The 21,321-nt window shown below is 36.5% G+C and overlaps 1 protein-coding gene across 1 annotated transcript in view; it reads right to left on the bottom strand.

The window, feature by feature from the left end:
* Tbc1d5 (TBC1 domain family member 5) overlaps window positions 1-21,321 on the bottom strand; it is a 438,360-nt gene that overhangs the window by 183,843 nt on the left and 233,196 nt on the right. The window contains exons 8-9 of the mRNA XM_087897893.1: window positions 20,796-20,863; window positions 1,722-1,824 (exon numbers count right to left, since the gene is read on the bottom strand). Of these exons, the coding sequence (XP_087754019.1) occupies window positions 1,722-1,824; window positions 20,796-20,863 (171 nt within the window). The remainder of the gene's footprint in view (window positions 1-1,721; window positions 1,825-20,795; window positions 20,864-21,321) is intronic.

The raw sequence follows: 21,321 nt of genomic DNA, 5'->3' as shown, positions 1-21,321 counted from the left end.
AACCAGATATAAACAAAAGCAGATGGAAACAGAAAGTATATATACAACTTTAAAAGAGAAATATCCATCAAGTATAATCATTATTTGACTTGAAAAAACACAGTAAATAATGTAGTCTTCTCAATATGTGTACTTTGGTGTCCCCACCCCCCATATCTCTGCTGAGTTAAAGCTGTTATCCTGTACGCTCTTTAGTAGTCTCAGTACGGCAAACCCATGCCTGCGAACATAAAGGTAACAAAGTTTTCTTCAACAGCCTGTAGGCTCACAAAATTGAACCTGTTCTTTTATCTGCCCGTGCTCATTTAGCCCACCAAGCAGTCTTTATTAAAGCTGCAACATCAGGCAGTCAAAGTTCATTAATACCATTTATATAATCTCTGCAATTTCAATTAACTCAGCAAGACATTCTACTACATGATAACAGTCTCATTAATTCAATAAAATCCCATAACTATTAACAATATGGTCGATGTTAAACGGGGTGTCACCTAGTACAAAATAATAGCTTAACAGCTTGTGATGAAACTGAAGGCTTTTACCCCTTAAATTTAATACGGTTAAATATTCAATCCTTCTACAGCAAGGTATTATTTCTCTAAGAAAAAAATCCATAGGAATTTAACATGTAGAGGGGGTAATCAAGTCTTTTAAAGTGAAACCCAGGTATAAGATGTCAATACTTTTATATTTAGTAATTGATAGGCTTGTTTCAACTTATCTAGAAATATAATCTTCCATACTCCTACATAGTCTTTAATATAAATATACTGGTGTACAAACAATAATGGTGGAATGCGATGTTACATTATCTCCTCTGCATAGAACTTGTTTCCATTGTGGAAGACTTCCTTGATCTAGTTTTACCTTTGAAAGAGAACTGAAGAAAGAGACTGAAAAAGACACTGGAGGATAGAAAGAACCACCCGCCCCATGCTCATGAATTGGTGGAATTTATATTGGAAAAATGATCATTCTAACAAAAGTAAGTTATAGATTCAATGTAATCTTAATTAAAATACCCACAAAAGTCATAAAATTCACATAGAAGCACAAAAAAAACCTGATAACCAAAGCAACCCTGAGCAAAAACAATAGAAAAATGAGTATGTTGGATGGCATGCATCCAGTGACAGCATAGTGTTTACTGTCACAGTAAACGAAGACAGACGGGAGAGCTTGGGACAAAACACTCAAACGTGAGTGCTGTACTCCGGAGCTTCTCCATCCCCATGTTCTTCTTTGAAGCCCTCAATGTAAAGGAACTATGGCATATTTTAATAAGATACATATCCCAGACTATTACTGAGATCATACATTAATTTAGAAAGAAAAAACATTTGTATTTAAAATTTCCCACTGAAAAAATGCTATTATTTTTCTATTTACTTAGCTATTGCTTTAGTACTTCAAAATCATTTACAGTTTTCCTTATACAGTTTTTATAACTTTATTACCAAATATATCTGCAGACATTTGAATGAGATGAATATTTTCAATTTAAATTCTAAACGGCTACTGCTGGGATGTAACTAATATGAACTCATGTGACAGAGCAGGGTGAGACCAAATCCCAGAGCAAAGGCCTAGCAGTTCTGGCATCAACTGTTTGCACTGAACAACAAAAAGGCATGTAAACAGTAGTAACAAACATAGTTCTTAATACAACTGTATGGATATTCTGAGTCAATAGGGTGCCACCTGTAAGATATTTTCATTACCTGTTTATAAAGCAACTGCTCATTTTCTCTAGCATAACAAAACAGAACATCTGTAAGAATCTTTCTCACATTTTCTTGTTGGAAAAACTGCATTTCAGGAAATCTGAAAAAAAGAAAACAATGAAGACATAGTGAAGCTAAGCAGCAGCTTCAGGAATATTCCAGACCTGCAGAACGCTTCACCTCAGCTCTCATCAGCTATCAGAGAATTAAAGAGGCAATAAAGAAAAAAGAAAAACCATTAAATTCCACAGGCACATGATATCCTTCAACAGCTAAACATTTCATTGTTTCATATACTTAAATAATTTTTTTCATATACTTAAATTAAATGTAGGAATTATAATAATTTTAGAAGTAAATGACACACAATCAACCTTTTGGGGGGTGAGAAGTTGTTTTGTTTTTAGCCTGTATTGGGGGTATTGTCTGTTTCTTTCAAAGAAACAGTCTGGTCTCACTAAACAACCCAGTCTAGTGTGGAAATGGCAATTCTCCTGCTTCAGTTTCCTGGGTACTACAGTTATATGTGTATGTGATTACATATAGTCATCCCATTTGGTTTTTTTGAAAATATGCCATTTGTATAAGTAATAACTTTCAAAAATAATCATTGTAACTATTTTTCTTGGTATCAGGATTTCAACTGTACATTGCAGTACCATCAATTTCATCTGATCAAAAAATAGAATTAAATAAAACACAAGTTAGTAAGTCTTGATGAAATGTCTTTGATTGATTGTGAAATATAAAATGGTAGATAACCTACTTGAAAAGTTATCTGGGATGTGACAATGTACAACTGAAAGAAACCAACGAGCAAACGCAGCAACACACATACAACGGAAAGGACTGGAAGCATGTTATCTCCAAGAGTGAACTGGGTTCAGTCAACAATTTGAGAAGAACATGGGATTTTAGCGTGAAAGGCAACTAGATTAGACGGAAGGATAGGAAGGCAAACAAGGTGGCCAGTGTACCAAACAGAAAACTGGAAATAGGAGAGAAAGGTAAGTTACATGAACTAGGAGTATGGCTTTGGTATGGACGAAAAGGTGGGCCAGGTTTGGAAAAAAGGTCTAACTGAGTAACACAAATGAGGGAATCCACACTTTTTATTAGGGAAGTGATAAAGACTACAGGCAGAAATAAGCCTGTCAGTAAGCTATTATGAGAAGAAATGGAAAACTCACAAATCTAAGGAGAAATGTCTGTGTTTAAATTCACGACGCCAAATTTCTAGCTGAAAAAAGGCTGGCTTGGAGCTGCTCCTATGGGGCAGGAGCGGTGGTACTCATCTTCTGAGTAAGAAGACAGCATGGGAAATGCCTGAGAAATAGTGGGCATTAAGGACTAAAAATTATTATTAATCTGGGAGTAAAGGCATTTTAATTGAGAAAATGGATCTAGTAGGCTTTGGAAACACAAAAATAAGAAAAAAATTAACAGAATGGGAGAAAAACTACCTAGAGCATGGAAGCATATATAGAACATGGAGGAAAGGGACATTACTACCAATTCTAGATCTTGTAGGCATAGGGTATTACTACCACTAGAGCATGGAGGTAGAGGGCATTACTACTACCTAGGTCATGAAGTCAGATAGTATTACAACTAATCCTAGATCATGAAGGCAGAGGGCATTACTACTACCTAGTACATGGAGAAATAGCTCATTACTACTACCTAGAACATGGAGAAATAGCTCACTACTACTACCTAGAACATGGAGGAATAGGGCATTACTATTACCTACAACATGGAGGAATAGGGCATTACTATTACCTACAACATGGAGGAATAGGGCATTACTACTACCTAGAACATGGAGAAATAGCTCATTACTACTATCTAGAACATGGAGAAATAGCTCATTACTACTACCTAGAACATGGAGGAATAGGACATTACTATTACCTACAACATGGAGGAATAGGGCATTACTATTACCTACAACATGGAGGAATAGCTCACTACTACTACCTAGAACATGGAGGCAGAGGGCATTACTGAAAATGGCAAGTACTCCTCAATGGAGTCATTTAGAGACTAGTAACATCTGAGTACTCCATATTACTGAAGCTTATTGCTTTTTTTTTTCTGGAGACCTTGGCTGTTCTGTGCTTCAGACTCATCCACTGCTGTCTAACTATGAGTGTCATCAGTTCCTGTAGTTCAGGGTATACTTGCAGTGGAGCTATATTAGACAGCAACAAGGAGCAAATTTTTTAGATCCTATTTCTTATAAAACTAAGTCAATTTCTTCTGAGTATGTATGAATCTTTAAAAATTTTCCTTTAATGTGCATGTACACAGACTCAGATTTTCACACATCCTTAGCAGCAAAAGAACCTCTTTGGGGGTTGAGAAACAATGTAAGAATCTGAGCAGGGTGAACTCACAACTGTGCATGAGTCTTGCTGTGACTCCAGATAACCTGACTCCCCATTTGACCCTGCAGGCAGTAATCAGGATATTGGATAAATATACAATTAATGAAGTAAACTGCTATTCTTAGAGAAACAGCTATTAAGGGAAGAATAGAACATTTTAGTGAGGAAATTTCTGTGTCTGGACCTCATAATTGTGACTTAAGCTTATTTCAGTTGTTAAAGTAGATGCAGGAAAAAAATTTTGGATCAGCTGGCTCAATAATTTTGTGTGGCCCTTTTTTGTCTATTATTTAGAAATGTTTTATGCACACTGACAAAAATAAGTACTGTTTGGGTGTTGTAATACAATGATCATGGAAAAACAATGAAAACTGATATACTACCTTTGCCTCATATGTTTATGAATTATGTATATAGTGTTTTCCATCTAAATATAAAAAATTAAATTACATTGTATACAATTCATGGCTTTATTTAAAGGCATACTAATCACTTGGGAGGTTAAAAATAAGAGAGCTATAAGAATTAAAATTCAGATAGATAATTTAAATTGTTCATTATTAGTAAAAATCAACCAAAAATGGATTAAGCACCAGCATGTTATATGAGTACATCTATATGTATACTCTCTAATTTTCAAGTGTCAATTTATGAAATTTCATGTTGCCCTATATGTCTTATTTTTTGAGAGATATGATTTGATCTTCAAAATCTTTTGAAACCACAGCATTAAGTAACTGAGGAAGAAATATATAGGAAATTTCTGAAAAAGAAACAAGTATGTGCTTTTTCATAAGTTAGAAAAAGAACTGAGAATCACAGAAGTGTAAGTGGAAAAATCCACAAATAATCCAGTCCAATTCAGATCAATTAGCAATAAAATGGAGCCTAAAGAAATTAGTAATGGCCAGTGTGAGTGGCCAGATAGAGAGCTCAGCACTGGGTCATTTCATCCCTATGGTGAAAAGTAGGCCTGAGAGTCAGGTTGTGGTGGGGCACAACTTCAATCACAGTACTTGGAAGGCAGAGTAGGCGAATCTCTGTGAGTTCAAGGCCAGCCTGGTTTACAAAGATAGTTCCAGGACAGCCTGGGTCGTTACAGAGAAATTCTGTCTCAAATCATATCCCCCAAAGCTTCCGATTGAGTCGCCCCCCCCCCCAAAAAAAAACCCAAGTAGGACAATAGGAGGAAAGAAAATTCACAATATAAATAGAAGTGAAGCCAAATTTAAATATTATATTACTGAAAAATCAAAGTCCAAGAAAAGCTACTTTTATATTTGGCCAGAAAAATGATAATAGGATTTGAAGACAATTTTGTAATACTATTCAAAGAAATGTATAGGATTAATGCAAGCATCATATTAAACCCCATGTCATTTATGATAGGTACAAAAAATCATAATTACAAGCCAAGGAAGGTAGAAGCCAGCCAAGGCCCACACAGCACCCCGCAACCATAGAGGAACAGGTATGTGGAGGAGAAATGGGAGAGAAGTAGAGTGGTGTGAGCACTGTGGGAAGAAGCAGAACTGAAGGCCCTAAGGTAGTGACAACAGGCTAGTATGAGCGGCCTCATTGACACCTGGGACCAAGTTCTGTCCAGGCCTGAGCTGTGGCTGGAGGCCATGCCTGAGGTCTGTGGCCCTACCCAGCTGGGATCTGTGATGATGTTTGTGGCCTGTGCTACTATGGAAGGCCACGCAAGAGCTGGTCCCTATAGCCTGGACACAGGAGAACTTCCCTGGCTCTCTCAGTGAAAGAGCTGCACCCCCCATGCCGTACCCCCACCACACCCTCCCCCTCTCCCTTTCCCCTCCAGTTGCAGCAGTGGGAGAGTTGGTCCTGCACACAAGAGAGCTAGGTCTGCTTCTCACCTTGAACCCTGGAGAGATAGCCCTGATCCTGGCCTGAGGGTGGTGTTCCTGCTGAAGGGTCTGACTGACAAATTCAGCTACCACCTAGGCCAACATCCAGGCCTTTGAGTTGGCCTACCCCAATATCTTCCCTATCTGTGACTTGTTATAGTTTGTGAAAGGACTGGTCCTGTGGAACCATAGCTGCAGGACCTCCATGACTCGGGGGCAATGGCTGGGTATCTGAGAGGAGTTTCCGTAAGTCCACTATTGATGATGTATCGGAAGCCAGAGGCCTTGAACCAGACCAACAATTCATTGCAATGAACATTTACAAGTAAAGTTGTCTGGGCAACAATTAAAGTAGTATGGTATTGGTATAAAAACAGACACAACAACCAACAGAAGAAAGCACTGTCTTTTGATTTTTGACAAGGAGAAAAACACCATCCAAAGGGAAAAGAAACAGTCTTTTGGCAGGTGGTATAGTTTCATGCCTTTAACCCCAGCATTCTGGAGGCAAAAGCAGGTGGATCCCTGTGAGTCTGAGGCCAGTCTGGTCTTCAGAATGAGTTCCAGGACAGCTAGGGCTACACAGAGACCTGTCCCCCATCCCCAAAATAAAAGAAAGAAAGGAAGGAAGGAAGGATGAAAAGATGGAAGGAAAGAAAAGAAAGAAATAAAGAAAAAGAAAGAAAGAAAGAAAGAAAGAAAGGAAGGAAGGAAGAAAAAGACAGAGAACATTAGATATTTGTAGGGAAAAGATTAAAAACTGGGACCTTATATAAAAACAAAACAAGACCTTGTAAATTTTTTTAAATAATTAAATTTTAACATAAAACCTGAAACTTGCATTACTAGAAGAAAATTTGAAGAAAGCTTACATTGGCCTGGGCAATGACTGTTTTTAGATTTGACTCTTAAAGATAAATGGCCTGAAGAGACATTTCTCTAAAGAAGACACATAGTGGCTAAGAGACAAATGAAGACTCTAGACCTCTTAGAAATTAGGAACTTGTACATCAATGCAATATCACTTCACACCTGACAGAATGGCTATTCTCAAAAAGACAAAAGAATGAAGTATTAGTGATAACATGCAAAGAATGGAATCCCTGACTATTGTTGGCAAGGATGTAAATGAATACTACCATTATAGAAAATGGTATGAAGGCTCCTCAAAAATAGTATTTACTTATTCACACGGGCTGTAAGATCTGACCTATCAAAGAAATGTCTGCATTCCTAGTTCCAATATAGAACATAAAACATAAGCTAAATTATGACGTCAAGCTAAATATACATCAATGGATGAAAGGTTGAGAAGAAATGTACTATGAATATACAATGGAAGAACTTTCAGCTTTAAAACAGGAAGTTCGAGTGGCTGCATATAAATGGAAATAAGGAAAATAAGCTATAAATAGAGAGGCAGAATCTCCATGTTCTCACTTTTCTGTGCAATTTAAAACAATGGAACTTTGGTTATGGGATGGGGATATAGCTCAATAGTACAAGTGTGTAGTACTTAGCGTTCAAAAAATACAATTAAAAATACTCTGTGTGTGTGTGTGTGTGTGTGTGTGTGTGTGTGTGTGTAGTTATGTGTAAATAAGAGCCACAGAAAACAAAGGCATGCGGTCCTCTAGAGCTGGAGTTACAGGTGGTTGTGAGGAACCTGATATGGTGCTGGGAATTGAAATGTCGTCCTCTAAAAGGGCAGCTAGTGGTCCGTCACCTCTCCAGCGCCCAGTACTCAACTTCTTAAACTGCTTATAATCACAAATGAATGTGAGTAATCAAAAAATTTGGCCAAAGTAAAAGGCTTCTGAACGTGTGATTACAAAAAGTTAATTTAAAATAAAAAGCATGATGAATTCAAAGTGCTTCTAAAAATTGCATCAGAAGACGTCACTATAGACAAATACAGACTATCTTAATAGTTTTCACAGAACAAAGAAACAAAAAATACTTTCTAAGCAAGAAAAGGGTTAAGAAATGGGTGAAACAAAGAAATGGGTGAAACCAAAAAATTTGTGCACCCAAATATAGCACATAATTAGGTAATTAAAAGTATTAAAACAGACAATGCATTGGGCTCAGATGAATTAGTGAAGATGTAAGTATTCAATAAGATGCCCCAGGAGAAAAAAAATAAAGGCCCTGACAGGGTTTATAGTCAGGAAACAGGACAAAGAAGCATAGAAGGACTTCTTGGAAAAATAACTAATGTTGTACCCATATTTCAAAAACAAGAAAACTAAAATAAGCACCTATCCAAACTTGAAAATGAGTTGATAAAAACTCCCTTGTATACCATCAACCACTAAAATAACTACAATACCTACTGAGGTATTTATTGTTTATGTAGTCTAACACAGAAGGAAAGCACATATATTAGAAGACATGGATTTGAGAGAGTGGAGAAGAGAATATAGAAAGGTTTGAAGGGAGAAAAAGGGAAGGAGAAATGTAGTCAAATTATAAAACGGACAAAAAAGGTAAATAACAAAAGTCTCCAATATAAGATGGTGTTTAAACCAATGTCTGTTGAAAAGTACTCAGGATTTGGAAGCCAGAATGGTCTTCAGCAGAAGGCTGGTGAAAGAATGAAGGGTACGACAAAGACTGGCAAAAACAACCCAGAGACAGCTGTTGGCAAGGGCATCAGTGACAGTATGGAGAACAGGAAGAAGGAAGGGAGCGGTGCCCCTACTCTCCAGGACAGATTTTCTGATACAACGGAGCCTCTGGGCATCCTGAAACAGAAACTACATCTAACAAACTAGGTGACATTGCCGAGGAAAATCCAGACACAGTACAGAAGGAGTGATCTCACAGGTCTCCTTATCTAGAGCAGAATGAACAAAGAAAGCAAAAGGCATCCACGTGCAAGAAGCTGCTGACTCTCGGCCAACAATGGTAATGCTTTGGCACTTTTGGCATCAAATCTAGGACACAGACAGAAAATAAAGATTAAAGATGAAACCAGAAGCTTATCCGTGAAACACTTTTGTACTAACTCAAATAACACTACAGACAATTCTTCAATGGGGAGGGGGGGGGCTCCTGAAAAGGCTTAAGAAGTGTGCCTCCCAGTGCTCTAACAGGTAGACTACAGGGCCACACTGTACCTGATAGCCTCTTACAGCAATCCTTTGCTCTAAAATGCTAATACTTCCAAGGAGAGAAACACTGAAAGTACAGATTTTAATTGTCACAACTTTCTAAATAAGCTGCAATATGCAATTCATTTATGTTCTGTTCAATTTGTTTCATGTGCTTTGTGCATTTAAAGTATTCATTAAACATTTCTTAAACTAAAGAAGAGTTTAAAGAATTAAGTAGATGGATAACCACGCATATGCCCACCTTGGAAGACTACGAGAATATCTAAGAATTTGGAGCTTAGAAAAAGTTGGGAGTACAACTGTAAATTTGTACATAATTTTAAATGATAATTCACAATTAAATGTGTGCTATATGAAAAAATAAGTAATCTTTATTAGAATTTTTAACTTCTACAACAGGTGAGGGTCATAGTAATTTACCAAAAGTAATTGCTAAAAGGATAAACACAAGTAAACAACACCATGTTCCTATGAAATGAAAGCCTTGGGTGGGAAGATGAAGCAGAAGAAAAGACAGTAGAGTTTTGTTGATTTCAATTTATTTTTAAAATTAAAAACACATGCCTTAAACAGAAGTGAGCTCTGATTTTTTTTAAAGTCAAAGAAATGAAAGTAGAAGTTGTTCTGATGACATTGCATGGGGAGAATCAGCAATAGACTAACAAGGAAGGGAGGGGCTGGAATCCAGCTGAGAAGACAAGTGAAGGTGTGGAAAGGTGGGGGAAGGGAGGAGGTGCAACTGTCACTAGTTAAAACAAAGGTTTTCATTTCTACTTCTTTCTGGTTCTGCCAAGCTGTGAGTAAAGGACTGAGCCTTTCTACCATGTTGTCATCTATTCTCCAAATGTCTCTCCAGTAAAAGAATAAAAGTGAAAAATTGGAGAGGGGAAGACATGTGGAAAGACATATGCACACTGTATGTAAAACTATGTCAAAATTGGAAACACAGACTTTATTTCAGTTTAAACTGAACAAAGCATTTTAAAAGGAAATTCAAATCATTATTCCTGATGATGCACCAAAGTACCTTCAAGTTCAGATCTGCTTGGATGTTTTAGGAAACCTGTAATACTATCAGATTACTAAGTAGTCTTCATCCCAGAGATGCAGGAATGGTTTAACATATGTAAAATAATAAGTGGAATCCACCAAATAAACAAATAGAAAGGAAAAATCCATGGTCATCTCATTAGATATAGAAAAGACCTTTGACAAAATCTAATACCATTTCATGATAATAGTACTGGAGAGACTAGGGATTGAGGTGACATACCTAAACATGATAAAGGCAGCTTACAGCAAGTCTTTAGCCAACATCAATTTAAATGGAGAGAAATACAAGGTTTCTAAAATCAGGAACAAGACAAGTTTGTTCACTCTTTCCATAATTAATCAATATGGTACTTGAAATCTTTTTTATAATGATTTATTTTTATTTTATGTGCATTGGTGTTTTGCTAGCATCTATAGTTTGTGTGATGGTATAAAATCCCTGCAACTGGAGTTATAGGCAGTTGTGAGCTGCCATGTGAGTGCTGGGAATTGAACTGGGGTCTCCTCTGCAATAAGTGCTCTTAACCACTGAGCCATCTCTTCAGCCCTAATACTTGAAATCTTAACTAGAGCAGTAAAAGACAACTAAAGATGAAGGGTTTGCAAATTGGAAAGAAAAATTAGAAATATCTTTATTAATGGATGATATGATAATATACATAAGTGAACCTAAAAATTCCACTGACAAATTCGTACAGCTGATGACACTGTATGAGTCTGGGTACAAAATTAAGTCATAAGAATCTGTAGTCTTCCTACATACAAGTGACAAATGGACTGAGAAATAAATCAGGGAAAAATGCCTTTCACAAAAGCATCAAATAATGTAAAATAGCTTAGGATAAATTTGATCAAGTAAGTGAGAGGTTTCTACAATAAAAACATTAAAACGTTGAAGAAATAAAATAAAGAAGATACAAGAAAATGGAAAACTATCCCAAGCTCATGGATTGGATACTATTATAATAATAATATGTAGGATTAATACAGTAAAAATGGTCATCCTACCAAAAGCAATTTATAGAAACAATGGAATCTCCATAAAAATTCCAACATAATTCTTCACAGATCTCAAAACAACAATTTTCAGCTTCATATAGAAACACACACACACACACACATACACACAAAACAGGAAAGTTAAAAGAATCATGAATTATGAAAGAACGCTGAAGGTACCATTCCTTATTTCAAGTTGCATGACAGAACTATAGTAATAAAAACAACATGTACTGGCAGAAAAATAGACATGTTAATCAATGGGAAAAAAATTGAAGACCAGGATATAAGTACACAATGCCATGGACATCTGATTTTTCTTATTAAGAAGTAAGACAGAAACACACACTGGAATAAAGACAGCATCTTCAACATATGGTGAAGGTCAAACCAGATGTCTGCATCTTCCAATGGATCAAATACCTCAACATAAAACCAAACACACTGAATAGAAGAGAAAGTAAGGAATAGGTTTGATTTCATTAGAATAGGAAAAAACTTTCTGAACAAAACAGCATTAGCACAGGCACTAAAATCAACAATTAGCAAATAGGACCCCATGAAGCTGAAATACGTCTGTATGACCAAGAACAAGGTCTTTCAAATATAGCTGTAGCTTACAGAATGCGAAAAGGTCTTTACAAACTATACATTTGATAGAGGGATAACATCTAAAATTTATAAAGAACTCAAAAAGCAAGACATCTATAAAACAAGCTAGTTTTAAAAATTGGGTACACACAGACCTAAAAAGAGAATTCTTCAAAGAGGAAACTCAAATGGTTGAGAAACACTTGAATGTTCAACATCCTTAGCTACCAGGGAACAAATCAAAACTACTTCGCGATTTCATCTTACAGCTGTCAGAATGGCTAAAATCAATTAAAGTGACAGCTCATGCTGGCAACGATGTAGAGTAAGGGGAGCACTCATCCACTGCTGGTGGGTGTGCAAACTTGTACAGCCACTATGGAAATCAGTGTGGCAGTTACTCAGGAAGAGGGGAATCTATCTACCTCAAGATCCAGCTACACCACTGTTAGGCATATACCCAATGGATGCTTCATCCTACCACACAGACATTAGCTCAATCATGTTCACTGCTACTCTATTCACAGTAGCCAGGAATTGGAAACAACCTAGATGTTCCTCAGCAGAACAATGGATTATAAAAATGTGGTAAATTTACACAATGAAGTCTTACTTAGCCATGAAAAAATTAAATCATGAAATTGGCAGGGATAAACAACAACAACAACAAAAAACCATCCTGAATGAGTTATCCTAGACCCAAAAAGACAAATGCAGTATGTATTTGCTTTTATGTATATAGTAGCTGTTGAGTCAATGATAACCAAGTTACAACACGTAGAACCCAAAAGGTTAGGTATAGTGTAAGGGTCTATTGTAGACAGATAGCCCTCTTTAGGAAAGGGAAATAAAATGGATAGTTATGGGTGCATGGGAGTTCTGAAATAGGAGGAAAAGTGGGAAAGGAAAGAGAAGGCAGGGACAGGGAGAGACAGCTGAAATTAAGATCTACTTGAATGGTACTATAGAAACCTAATACAATAGAAGCATCCTAAAAAAATATATATATCTTAACCGGATCTAAATGAAATTGCCAAATAATGAGATGACCAAGTCCCAAATTAACATCTCTTGTTACCAAATGAAGCTTCCAGTACTGGGATTGGGTTACATCTAATTGAGTTGTTGGCCAAAGGGGTACCGTGGTAATTTGACAAACTATCTAGGCTGTTGGCAAGACAGGAGACTACTTTCCACAAATTGACAGCAGTCACATTGGTCACATTACTGAACATGGTAACTACATAGAGCCTTTACTCTTTACTCCTGCACTCTAGTGTCTTTGGCACAGGAGGGTATTTTGTATGCTACCAAAAGAGAAGTGTAAACACCAAGCCAGATACAAACCCTTTTTGGTTGACAATAGTGTCCTGTCTGCAAGATATGCTAGTGTAATGGGGACACAAAGCTTGTGTGAATAACTATTTGGGAATTCTATCTGATAGGCAAGTGCATTGGGGAGGCTTGACCCAATGGGTGTGGCCTTCTCTGGGGATGTGACCCAATAAGAACCAGGGCAATTGCATGTTCTCTTGGATGCTGCAGGAACTCGTAGAGCCCCATGAATTGGAGTTTCCCTATTGTCATTTGAGAATAAGGTTACCACTGCAGCAGTAGAGAGCTAGTCCCCCAGTGGGAACAATGGAGCAGCTGGTGATACAACTTTGACTCCCCGTTCTATCTTGTAATTATTGTGTGATATTAAAAAAAAGTAACACAATCTTCAAATCAGATTTCCCTCTTTACTTGGCACTCACCATGAGGCTTGAACCATGACCATGAGATTAAGAGTCTCATACTCTACTGACTGAGCTAGCTGGGAAGTGGACCATGCACAGTGCAGACTAAGCAGCTGTGGCATGCAGAACTACACCAACTAGAGCAGTAGCCCCTACTTCCTGGAATACGGCACCCTCCCACCCCCAGTTGCTGCATAAAGAAAACTGATTGTAACCCCCTGGATCTGCATAACCTGACTGTGGCTGCCACCAAAGTGAACCCAGAAAGGGCTGTTATGATTAGTGGCCAGTTTCATGGAGACTACCAGGGAGATCATAGTTGGAGTGGTGTTTGGAATGGCATTCCCCCAGTTGATTGGCATGCAGTTGGCTTGTAGTCTGCTTCAGCTCATTGTTCTGTTTCGGTGTGCAGTGCAGTCTTTCAAGAACTAGGGAAAAAAGGCCTGCATTTAAAGGAACTGTCTCTGGAAGACGCTGCCCTGCTCCTACCACCATTACCCACAACGGACACTGTTACCCAGTATATGTTCTGCCGTTCAGCCCACATCATGTGTAGTGTCCATCTTGTAAAGCCATGTTAGGCCACAGTAACCAACCAATATATGATTTGACAGAGAGCTCACTCAATGAAAATAATCCCATACCCCAAACTGCCCTGAACCTAGAATAAAACCAGATACAACTGTTCTAAATAAATAAATACATAAATAAAATGATTCCTAATAACATTTTGTATATACGCATATCAGTGCTTTGCTCTGCCATCATCAGAGTAGCTTCATCCTGTAGCAGATGGAACAAACACAGAGACCCACAGTCAAGCAGAGAATAAGACACCAAGCAACACTCAAGCCCTAAATGGGATATCTCCAACAAATCCCTTCCCTCAGGAATCAGGGAGCCCTTCTGAAAAGGAGGTGGAAAGACAGTAAGTGCTAAATGGGGAGGCAGACACCAAGGAAAAATACCCAGCATAGTCAAAGCTCATATGAACTCATGGAGACTGAGGCAACATGTATGGGTCTATATTAGGTCCTTTGCATATATATTATGGCTTCCAATTTAGTGTTTTTATGTGTTTATGGGTGTGTGAACAAGTGGCTCTCTGTTTCTTGTGCGTTCTCATGAGCCCTACTCCTTCTGTTAGTTTTGTTCAATTCCAATGTGTTAATTTTATTTTATTTACTTTATTATTATCTTTTATAATCCTGGATGTTTTCTAATGAGAGACAGGAGGGGGTGGATTTGGGTGGGAGGAGTAGTAGGGAGGAACTGCTAGAGAAGAGGAAGAGGAAACTGTAATAATAATGTATTATTTTAGGGGAAAAACCATCTATTTTCACTAAGAGGAACAAAAACAACAGCAGTATGGGAAAACACATATTTCTAAGTTCTGTATGCAGCAATAATAATTATTTTGTTTTTACCTTAAATGTGAAATGAGAAGGACTGTGGGCCATTGGACAGAGGCACTGTTTTTCCTGTTCCTGAAGTCTGTTTTCTCCCCCTCTACTATTTAAGAAACACACACAGGTTGCTGACAACGCGTGGAGAGCGGCTTGTGTTGTAGTTTTCACTTTCTCGGCTGTGAACAAGTGCATATGTGAGGCTGCTCGTGAATGCACAAGCGTGTACTTTGTCTGCATTAAATAAAATCACAACACGAAGCACATCTCCTCACTCATGTGTGCTGCAGTCCACCTCAAGGAGACTGAGAGTATAAACACAAGCTGCTATTTTGTGTGATCACATGAATATGGCAGCTTGTATTTTTTCCCCTGTAACATTTTAACACTGGGCAGATTGTCTGCATTAACACACACCAAAATCAATTCTGCTTTAAAATTGCTTGTAAAATACCCCTTCCCCCAGAGGAATTTGTTTTTAATTTAAATAAAAAATAGATTCTAAGGAAACTGTGTAAAATATTTCAACAGTTAGGACATTTTGGGAGTACTTCTGCAGAAAAGGAGTGAAGGCAAAGGTAGACTTCACATTTAAAAGAATAGTAATTAAATATATTAGTTCTGTAAAAATGTTTAGACAGTACTAATATATGAGAGTTTTCAAAAATGGTCTACTTGCTATCAGCACATCACAATGCAATAGAGAATTATACTTGACCAGAACTTACATAAGTCTTGTAAATTATAAAACTGGAGACTTCTCAAGGGGCGGAAAAACAATGCAAACAGTCAGCATATGCCATTTCCCTATGCAATATGAGTAAAACCTAAAATATATTCATATAATATACTGCACAAAAAAACCAATTATCTATACAGTGCTATTCAACAGAGCCTTCTGCAAAGTTTGAAACACTCTACATAGGTCTGTCCAATAGCTCTCAAGATTTAAATGAGATTAATGTAAATGAGAATTTTAAAATTTTATTTAAAATTACTTTAGTTGCTGATAATGTGGTTTCTAACAAAGTGACTAATACATATCTACAGGTTAAAAGAGAATATTGCTATTATTAATGAGATCTCAAAATGGCAAAAGATATTTTTTTAAAAAATGAGGATACAACGTTTGTTTGGCCTATATGTAAATTATAAATAAAAGCAAGCTATAAAATAAAAATACTCTATCTTTCAAAAAAAGTGAAAAATAACTAATTGCATCATGTAGACCCACAGAGGACATAGAACAATCTAAGAGGTTAACAATGACTGAGAATAAAAAAGATCAAAAGTTAAAGATAATGATGAGCAAATCTTAGAGACAAACAGGCAAACTTTTAAGTATGGCTGAAGTTAAAAGGAAAACACTAACTTAAAGAACTTTAATCATCTACTTTAGGAGACAGAATATATCTACAGGAAAGATGAGACTATTTGGCAAAGCTCATAGTATGTTAATCTACAAATGGTACTATAGATGTTGTGTATTTTTAGAATAGACCTTGATAGACCAAATAACATATTTCTTTGGCATCTAGTATGAACATGCTATTGCATCCTGAACTATTTTAAATAATGTTAAAAATTTAAAATTGCTAACATTGAAGCTTCTGAATTAAAACATGGCAATTTTTTCCTCCAAAACAATCCAAACTCTAAATTAGAAATTCTAGAGACCGGATTCCTTGATTTACCTTGTAGCAAGGTTTTGTTTCTGTAATAAAAATTGGGATAGTTACAACTTCATTAGCCTGAGATAAGGAACAATTAATTTGAAACGAATATAAACTTCTTGAAGTAAAAATTGAGTAGCGGCTTAAAACAGATGTTAAAATAATATAAGAGAAAAATATTTAACACAGTAAATAGCCAGATGAAATAAATCCAACAGTAAAATTACCTTAATGAAGGTCAGACTAGAAGTTTGATCTTAGGAGTATTTTTCTTAGAGGTGCATATGTCTTATAAGATTGAAAAAAATGTTAAAAAGCCTAGAGAAATCGAAGAAACACTGATCATCATTGACTATTTCCATCATTGGCTGTTATTGTGCCTCAATCCAGCAATGTATCTTGAGAGCAAAACAAAACAAAGAAACAAAACAAAAAACCCAGCCTAAATCAAAACAAACAAACAAACAACAACAATAAAACAATATCAGGGTCTAGCAATGAGATCAGAAGTAGACATAGACTATAACACGAGAGGTCTTGGACACATGGCTTCTCCTATGGCACTAACTGATCTTATTATAATCTCTTTTTTCTGCTTTCTCTATTAGACTTGAATTTCTTACTGGGTACAGGTCATACTTATTTTGGCATCTACCATGACTGAAAACCCTGGAAATTAATAAAAATGTTATAAATGCATATGAGATAGACTTAAATAAATGTTATGTTAAATAACATGTAAAAGTTACAGGAAAACTGAACAAAATGCAAACTAGGCACTTCAAAAACCAAAACGAAAAGTTCATAAAATATGTCATGGATATGGTGAGTGGAGGGTACTCAACAGCAAGCAGTGGGTAAATAGAATGCTAGGCACAACCTGATCTTGAAACAATGACAGAAAATAACACTGTGAAGATAATTAGATGTGTGTTGTAGAAGCTGGGAAAATCCATCTCTCTATGGCCATAGACAGTCACAGGTTTTAGATTATAAAGCAGTGGGATTATTAACCTGCTTTGAGAAAAGTGTTTGGACTGAGCACATGGATTGGACTGGAGTAGAAAAGGTATCAATAGATCCAATGAGAACAATTAAACAACAATCTTGAGATAGGAGGCTAAAAACTTCAAGCAGAGCAGGAATAATTAAACAGAACTAGTGAGTGAGGAAAAGCCCATAGAGTAACCTGGTTTGTATTTAGAAACATAAAATGTGTGTCCTCAGTCTATTTACACCATCTTCAACGCTGCATCTTTAGTTTAAATCACTAGTATCCTTTTCCTCTGAAGATTCAAATAATCTTCAACAGCTGCCCATTAAAAATGAAAACCAATTCAAGCAATGTTTGTGTAGGGGTTTCCATATTTTTAGATTCCCTTCTTTAAATTACTTAGTCCTAGTAATACCTAACTTCATTTTGTTTCTCTCAACACTCATTTTCAGGGGAAGTTTTGAATAGATGCTCCCACTGACTGAAATGCTCATCCACTAGATCTAATAGGGTCGTCTATGAAGATTTTCTTTTCACATCTCAGTACAAATTTCTTCTTCTCCGAGTTGCATTCTCTAATCACAGTTCTTAAAGCAAATAGAACTTGAGCGATTCTCTCAGTATCTACCCACTATTCTACTTAGTTCCTCCAGACCTGTTACCACCCTAAATAACTCCACAGTAAAAATAAATCCTGTGATCAGACTTCTTTTATTTTCCAGTGTCCTGCAACTCAGTATGTTTTAAAAACCCAAAATTCTCAAGTAATAACTTAAGAAAGTATAAAGTATAAATTCTCTGAACTGCACTCCCCCCCTTCCATTGTATTACCAGTAGTTTTATAGATTCAACTGATAATGATGGATTTAGATCACTAGAAGATAGGGATGGTGATTCATGCTTTTAATTCTAGCCCTTGGGAGGTAAAGGCAAGAAGATCATGAGTTCAAGGTCACTGTTGGCTATGTAGGGAATGCAAAGACAACTCGGGCTAAATGTGACCCTGTTTCAAAACCAACCAACCATCACCAAAAACAGATGCAATGTGGTAATAATATTCAAGCTATTAGACTTTGATGATTTTGCAATTTGGTAAAACTAGTTACTCTATCTTCAATAGTGCGCATTCTGCAATTTTTTTTCTTGTTCTTCAGTTTTTGTTTTGTTTTTTTTGAGACACGGTCGTGCTATATAAACCAGGCTGGCCTGGATTTCCCAGACATCGCCCTGTCTCAGCCTCTGTAGTACTGGGATTAAAAGAGTGTGAAATCTTGAATAGAGAAGGTATGGTAACTTCCTCTCATGTATAAAGAGATTTCAAGGAAGGCTAGTGAGGAATTGCCCAGACTTCCAGCTACACTTTGGACTCTCCCACATACCTACCCTGAATCTTGTACTTAACTTCAAATATTCTAGAATAAAAAGAAAGAAAAAAAGAACAGGAGAAAAATTAACTCTAAATGTATTATGTACATATCTTACATTCCTTGGGAAAAAGAAAAACAAGAAAACAAATAAAAAACAGAACAGCTTTTGTGTGTTTGTGTGTTTGTGTGTGTGTTCAAGATCTAACAGTTTCTTACACAGCCAGGAAGAAATATTTGAGCTATAAGCAAAATGATGAACAAGCTCTTACTTGGGATGCTTATAGGAATTCATATTCCTCTCTTATTTTATATTTTTTGATCACTCTGGAACACTATGGTTTCTGAATGTGTGGTTCTAGGCCGGTGCCATGATCCACCCACTTCCATTTACAATTTACAGAAAGTTGAATTAAAATTCTTCCTCTGAGATAGAACAGCCCTGACACTTTTAAATCAGACACCGTTACTATTTTGGCTAGTAACATGCAATTCTGTTTTATTACCATGAGGTCTGTTTTTCAGACAATGATTAACAAAGTTGTATGGTCAATAAGGAAATTCCTTTGTTTTTTAGAAGAATCAATATTTTCCATGTGTCTCATATGTGCCAATACAAAGGGGCTTTTCTTCCTGAAAACCGGCACTAAGGAGACCAACAGCTAACCTCTGAGAAGAGCTTATTTTAAAAAATGGGTGACTCCTGAACTAACTGGGAGAGGCAAGATAATTAAAATGATTCTCACTTCACACATTAAGTGCAGTATAACTGATCTCAACTCCTGATTCTTTTGAATATTGTTGTTTTTAAGCATTTATTCTATGTATTGAATAGTGTAGGTAATTTGGTGGTAGTTCAAGTAATCTGATTCTTTGTTGTTCTGGGATTTAAAAAAAAAAAACAATTTGAGTACTAGAAAGCTAGAAGCCTGACATTGTCAGAGACAGAATTACAATGAAAGACACTGGAAAAGTTGCAGAAGGTTAAGTATATCTAATATATTCTCTTGCAGGTTTGTAGCTCCAATGATTAACTTTACTAGCTAAAACACTACTTTATTTTGCATGCATGTTGAGCGTCCCTAATTCAAAATCCAAAATCCAAAATTTTGAGGGTTTTGAATAAATATTCAAAAAGTTTTGAATTCTGAAACATTTAGGATTTAGAATGTTTAGACTAAGGATTACTAACTGGCAAGTTCTACATAGACAGTCAAAATATGACATACTCTGCTCCCAAGAAATTCTGGCAAAAGGACAATAATCCTTAAGGGGTTAATCCATACAGACTTTGGGAGGTAATTACTATTATCTCCATTCACAGAAAAGGACAAGGAGAGAGAGAGAGGAAGTTGAGAGTATTTCCCAAGAGTTAGTGCAGAGAGATGAGGCTGGTTTGTAATAGTGATAGAACATTTACTGTGCAAAAAGAAGTGCTGGATAGACTACCAGAATAGGTTATTCACACACCTAAATAGCACCCAGAGGATAGCAAGAAGGATAACCACAGAAAACAGGAAGGAGGAAGGATACAGAGTAATTTGGCTAGAAGGCAATTCACATATATACACAGAGATAAGCTGTCCAAGTATTATCAATATAAATAATCACATAATACAATTCTTTTAGAATAATGTGAACTATCAGAAACTGATAAAGCTAGCATTCTTTGGTCGATATTCACTTTATTTTGAATATTTTGAAATCTTTATGAAAAACATTTGTGTAATCAAAATTTATTTAGAAAACCAACTTTGCATTAAGTAAGTAGAAAACAATTAAGACAATTTAGGATTCTCTATGGATCTCACACTGTGGTAAACTACAGAGAAGTGATACCACTCTGAAACAGTGGACAAACACAGCTCTACCTACGTTCTTTTGACGTCCTGCTCAATCATGGACCGCAATTCTTTATCCTGGAAGAACTTGTTCCAAAGGCTCTGGAAAATGAGGATAACCTAATTAGAACAATCTCACACTGTGTGACTTTTATGACTTCAATTTAATAATTTAAGTGATTGAATTTATTATTCTCTAAGCTGTCGCTTTGGATTTCTGAGATAGGAAATCTGGCAGAAATAATTTCTATTAAAATTTTGCTCTAATTCAAAAGCTTACATTTTTTTTTCAATTTTCCTTACTGTATACATTTTTGATGGTTCTGTCATCTCTGTAGGATGAAGGGCACTTCCACTGCTGTTTTCTTCCCTAAGAGGCATTTACATTTTCAAAATGTAAACTTGGGGAAAGTCTAAAAATTACTTAATGATGGGCTAAGGTGGCACACAACTTTAATCCCTTCAACTTTGGAGGCAGAGGCAGACAGTGCTCTGTGAGTTTGAGGGACAGCCCTATCAAGTTCCAGCCTAGTCAAGGTCAAGTAGTAGGACCCTCTCTC

Source organism: Myodes glareolus, chromosome 18, assembly GCF_982192425.1.
Source record: "Myodes glareolus chromosome 18, mMyoGla1.1, whole genome shotgun sequence".
Classification (NCBI taxonomy): domain Eukaryota; kingdom Metazoa; phylum Chordata; class Mammalia; order Rodentia; family Cricetidae; genus Myodes; species Myodes glareolus.
The sequence above is the reverse complement of the archived record's forward strand: the minus strand, read 5'-3'. Positions and strand labels throughout refer to the sequence as shown.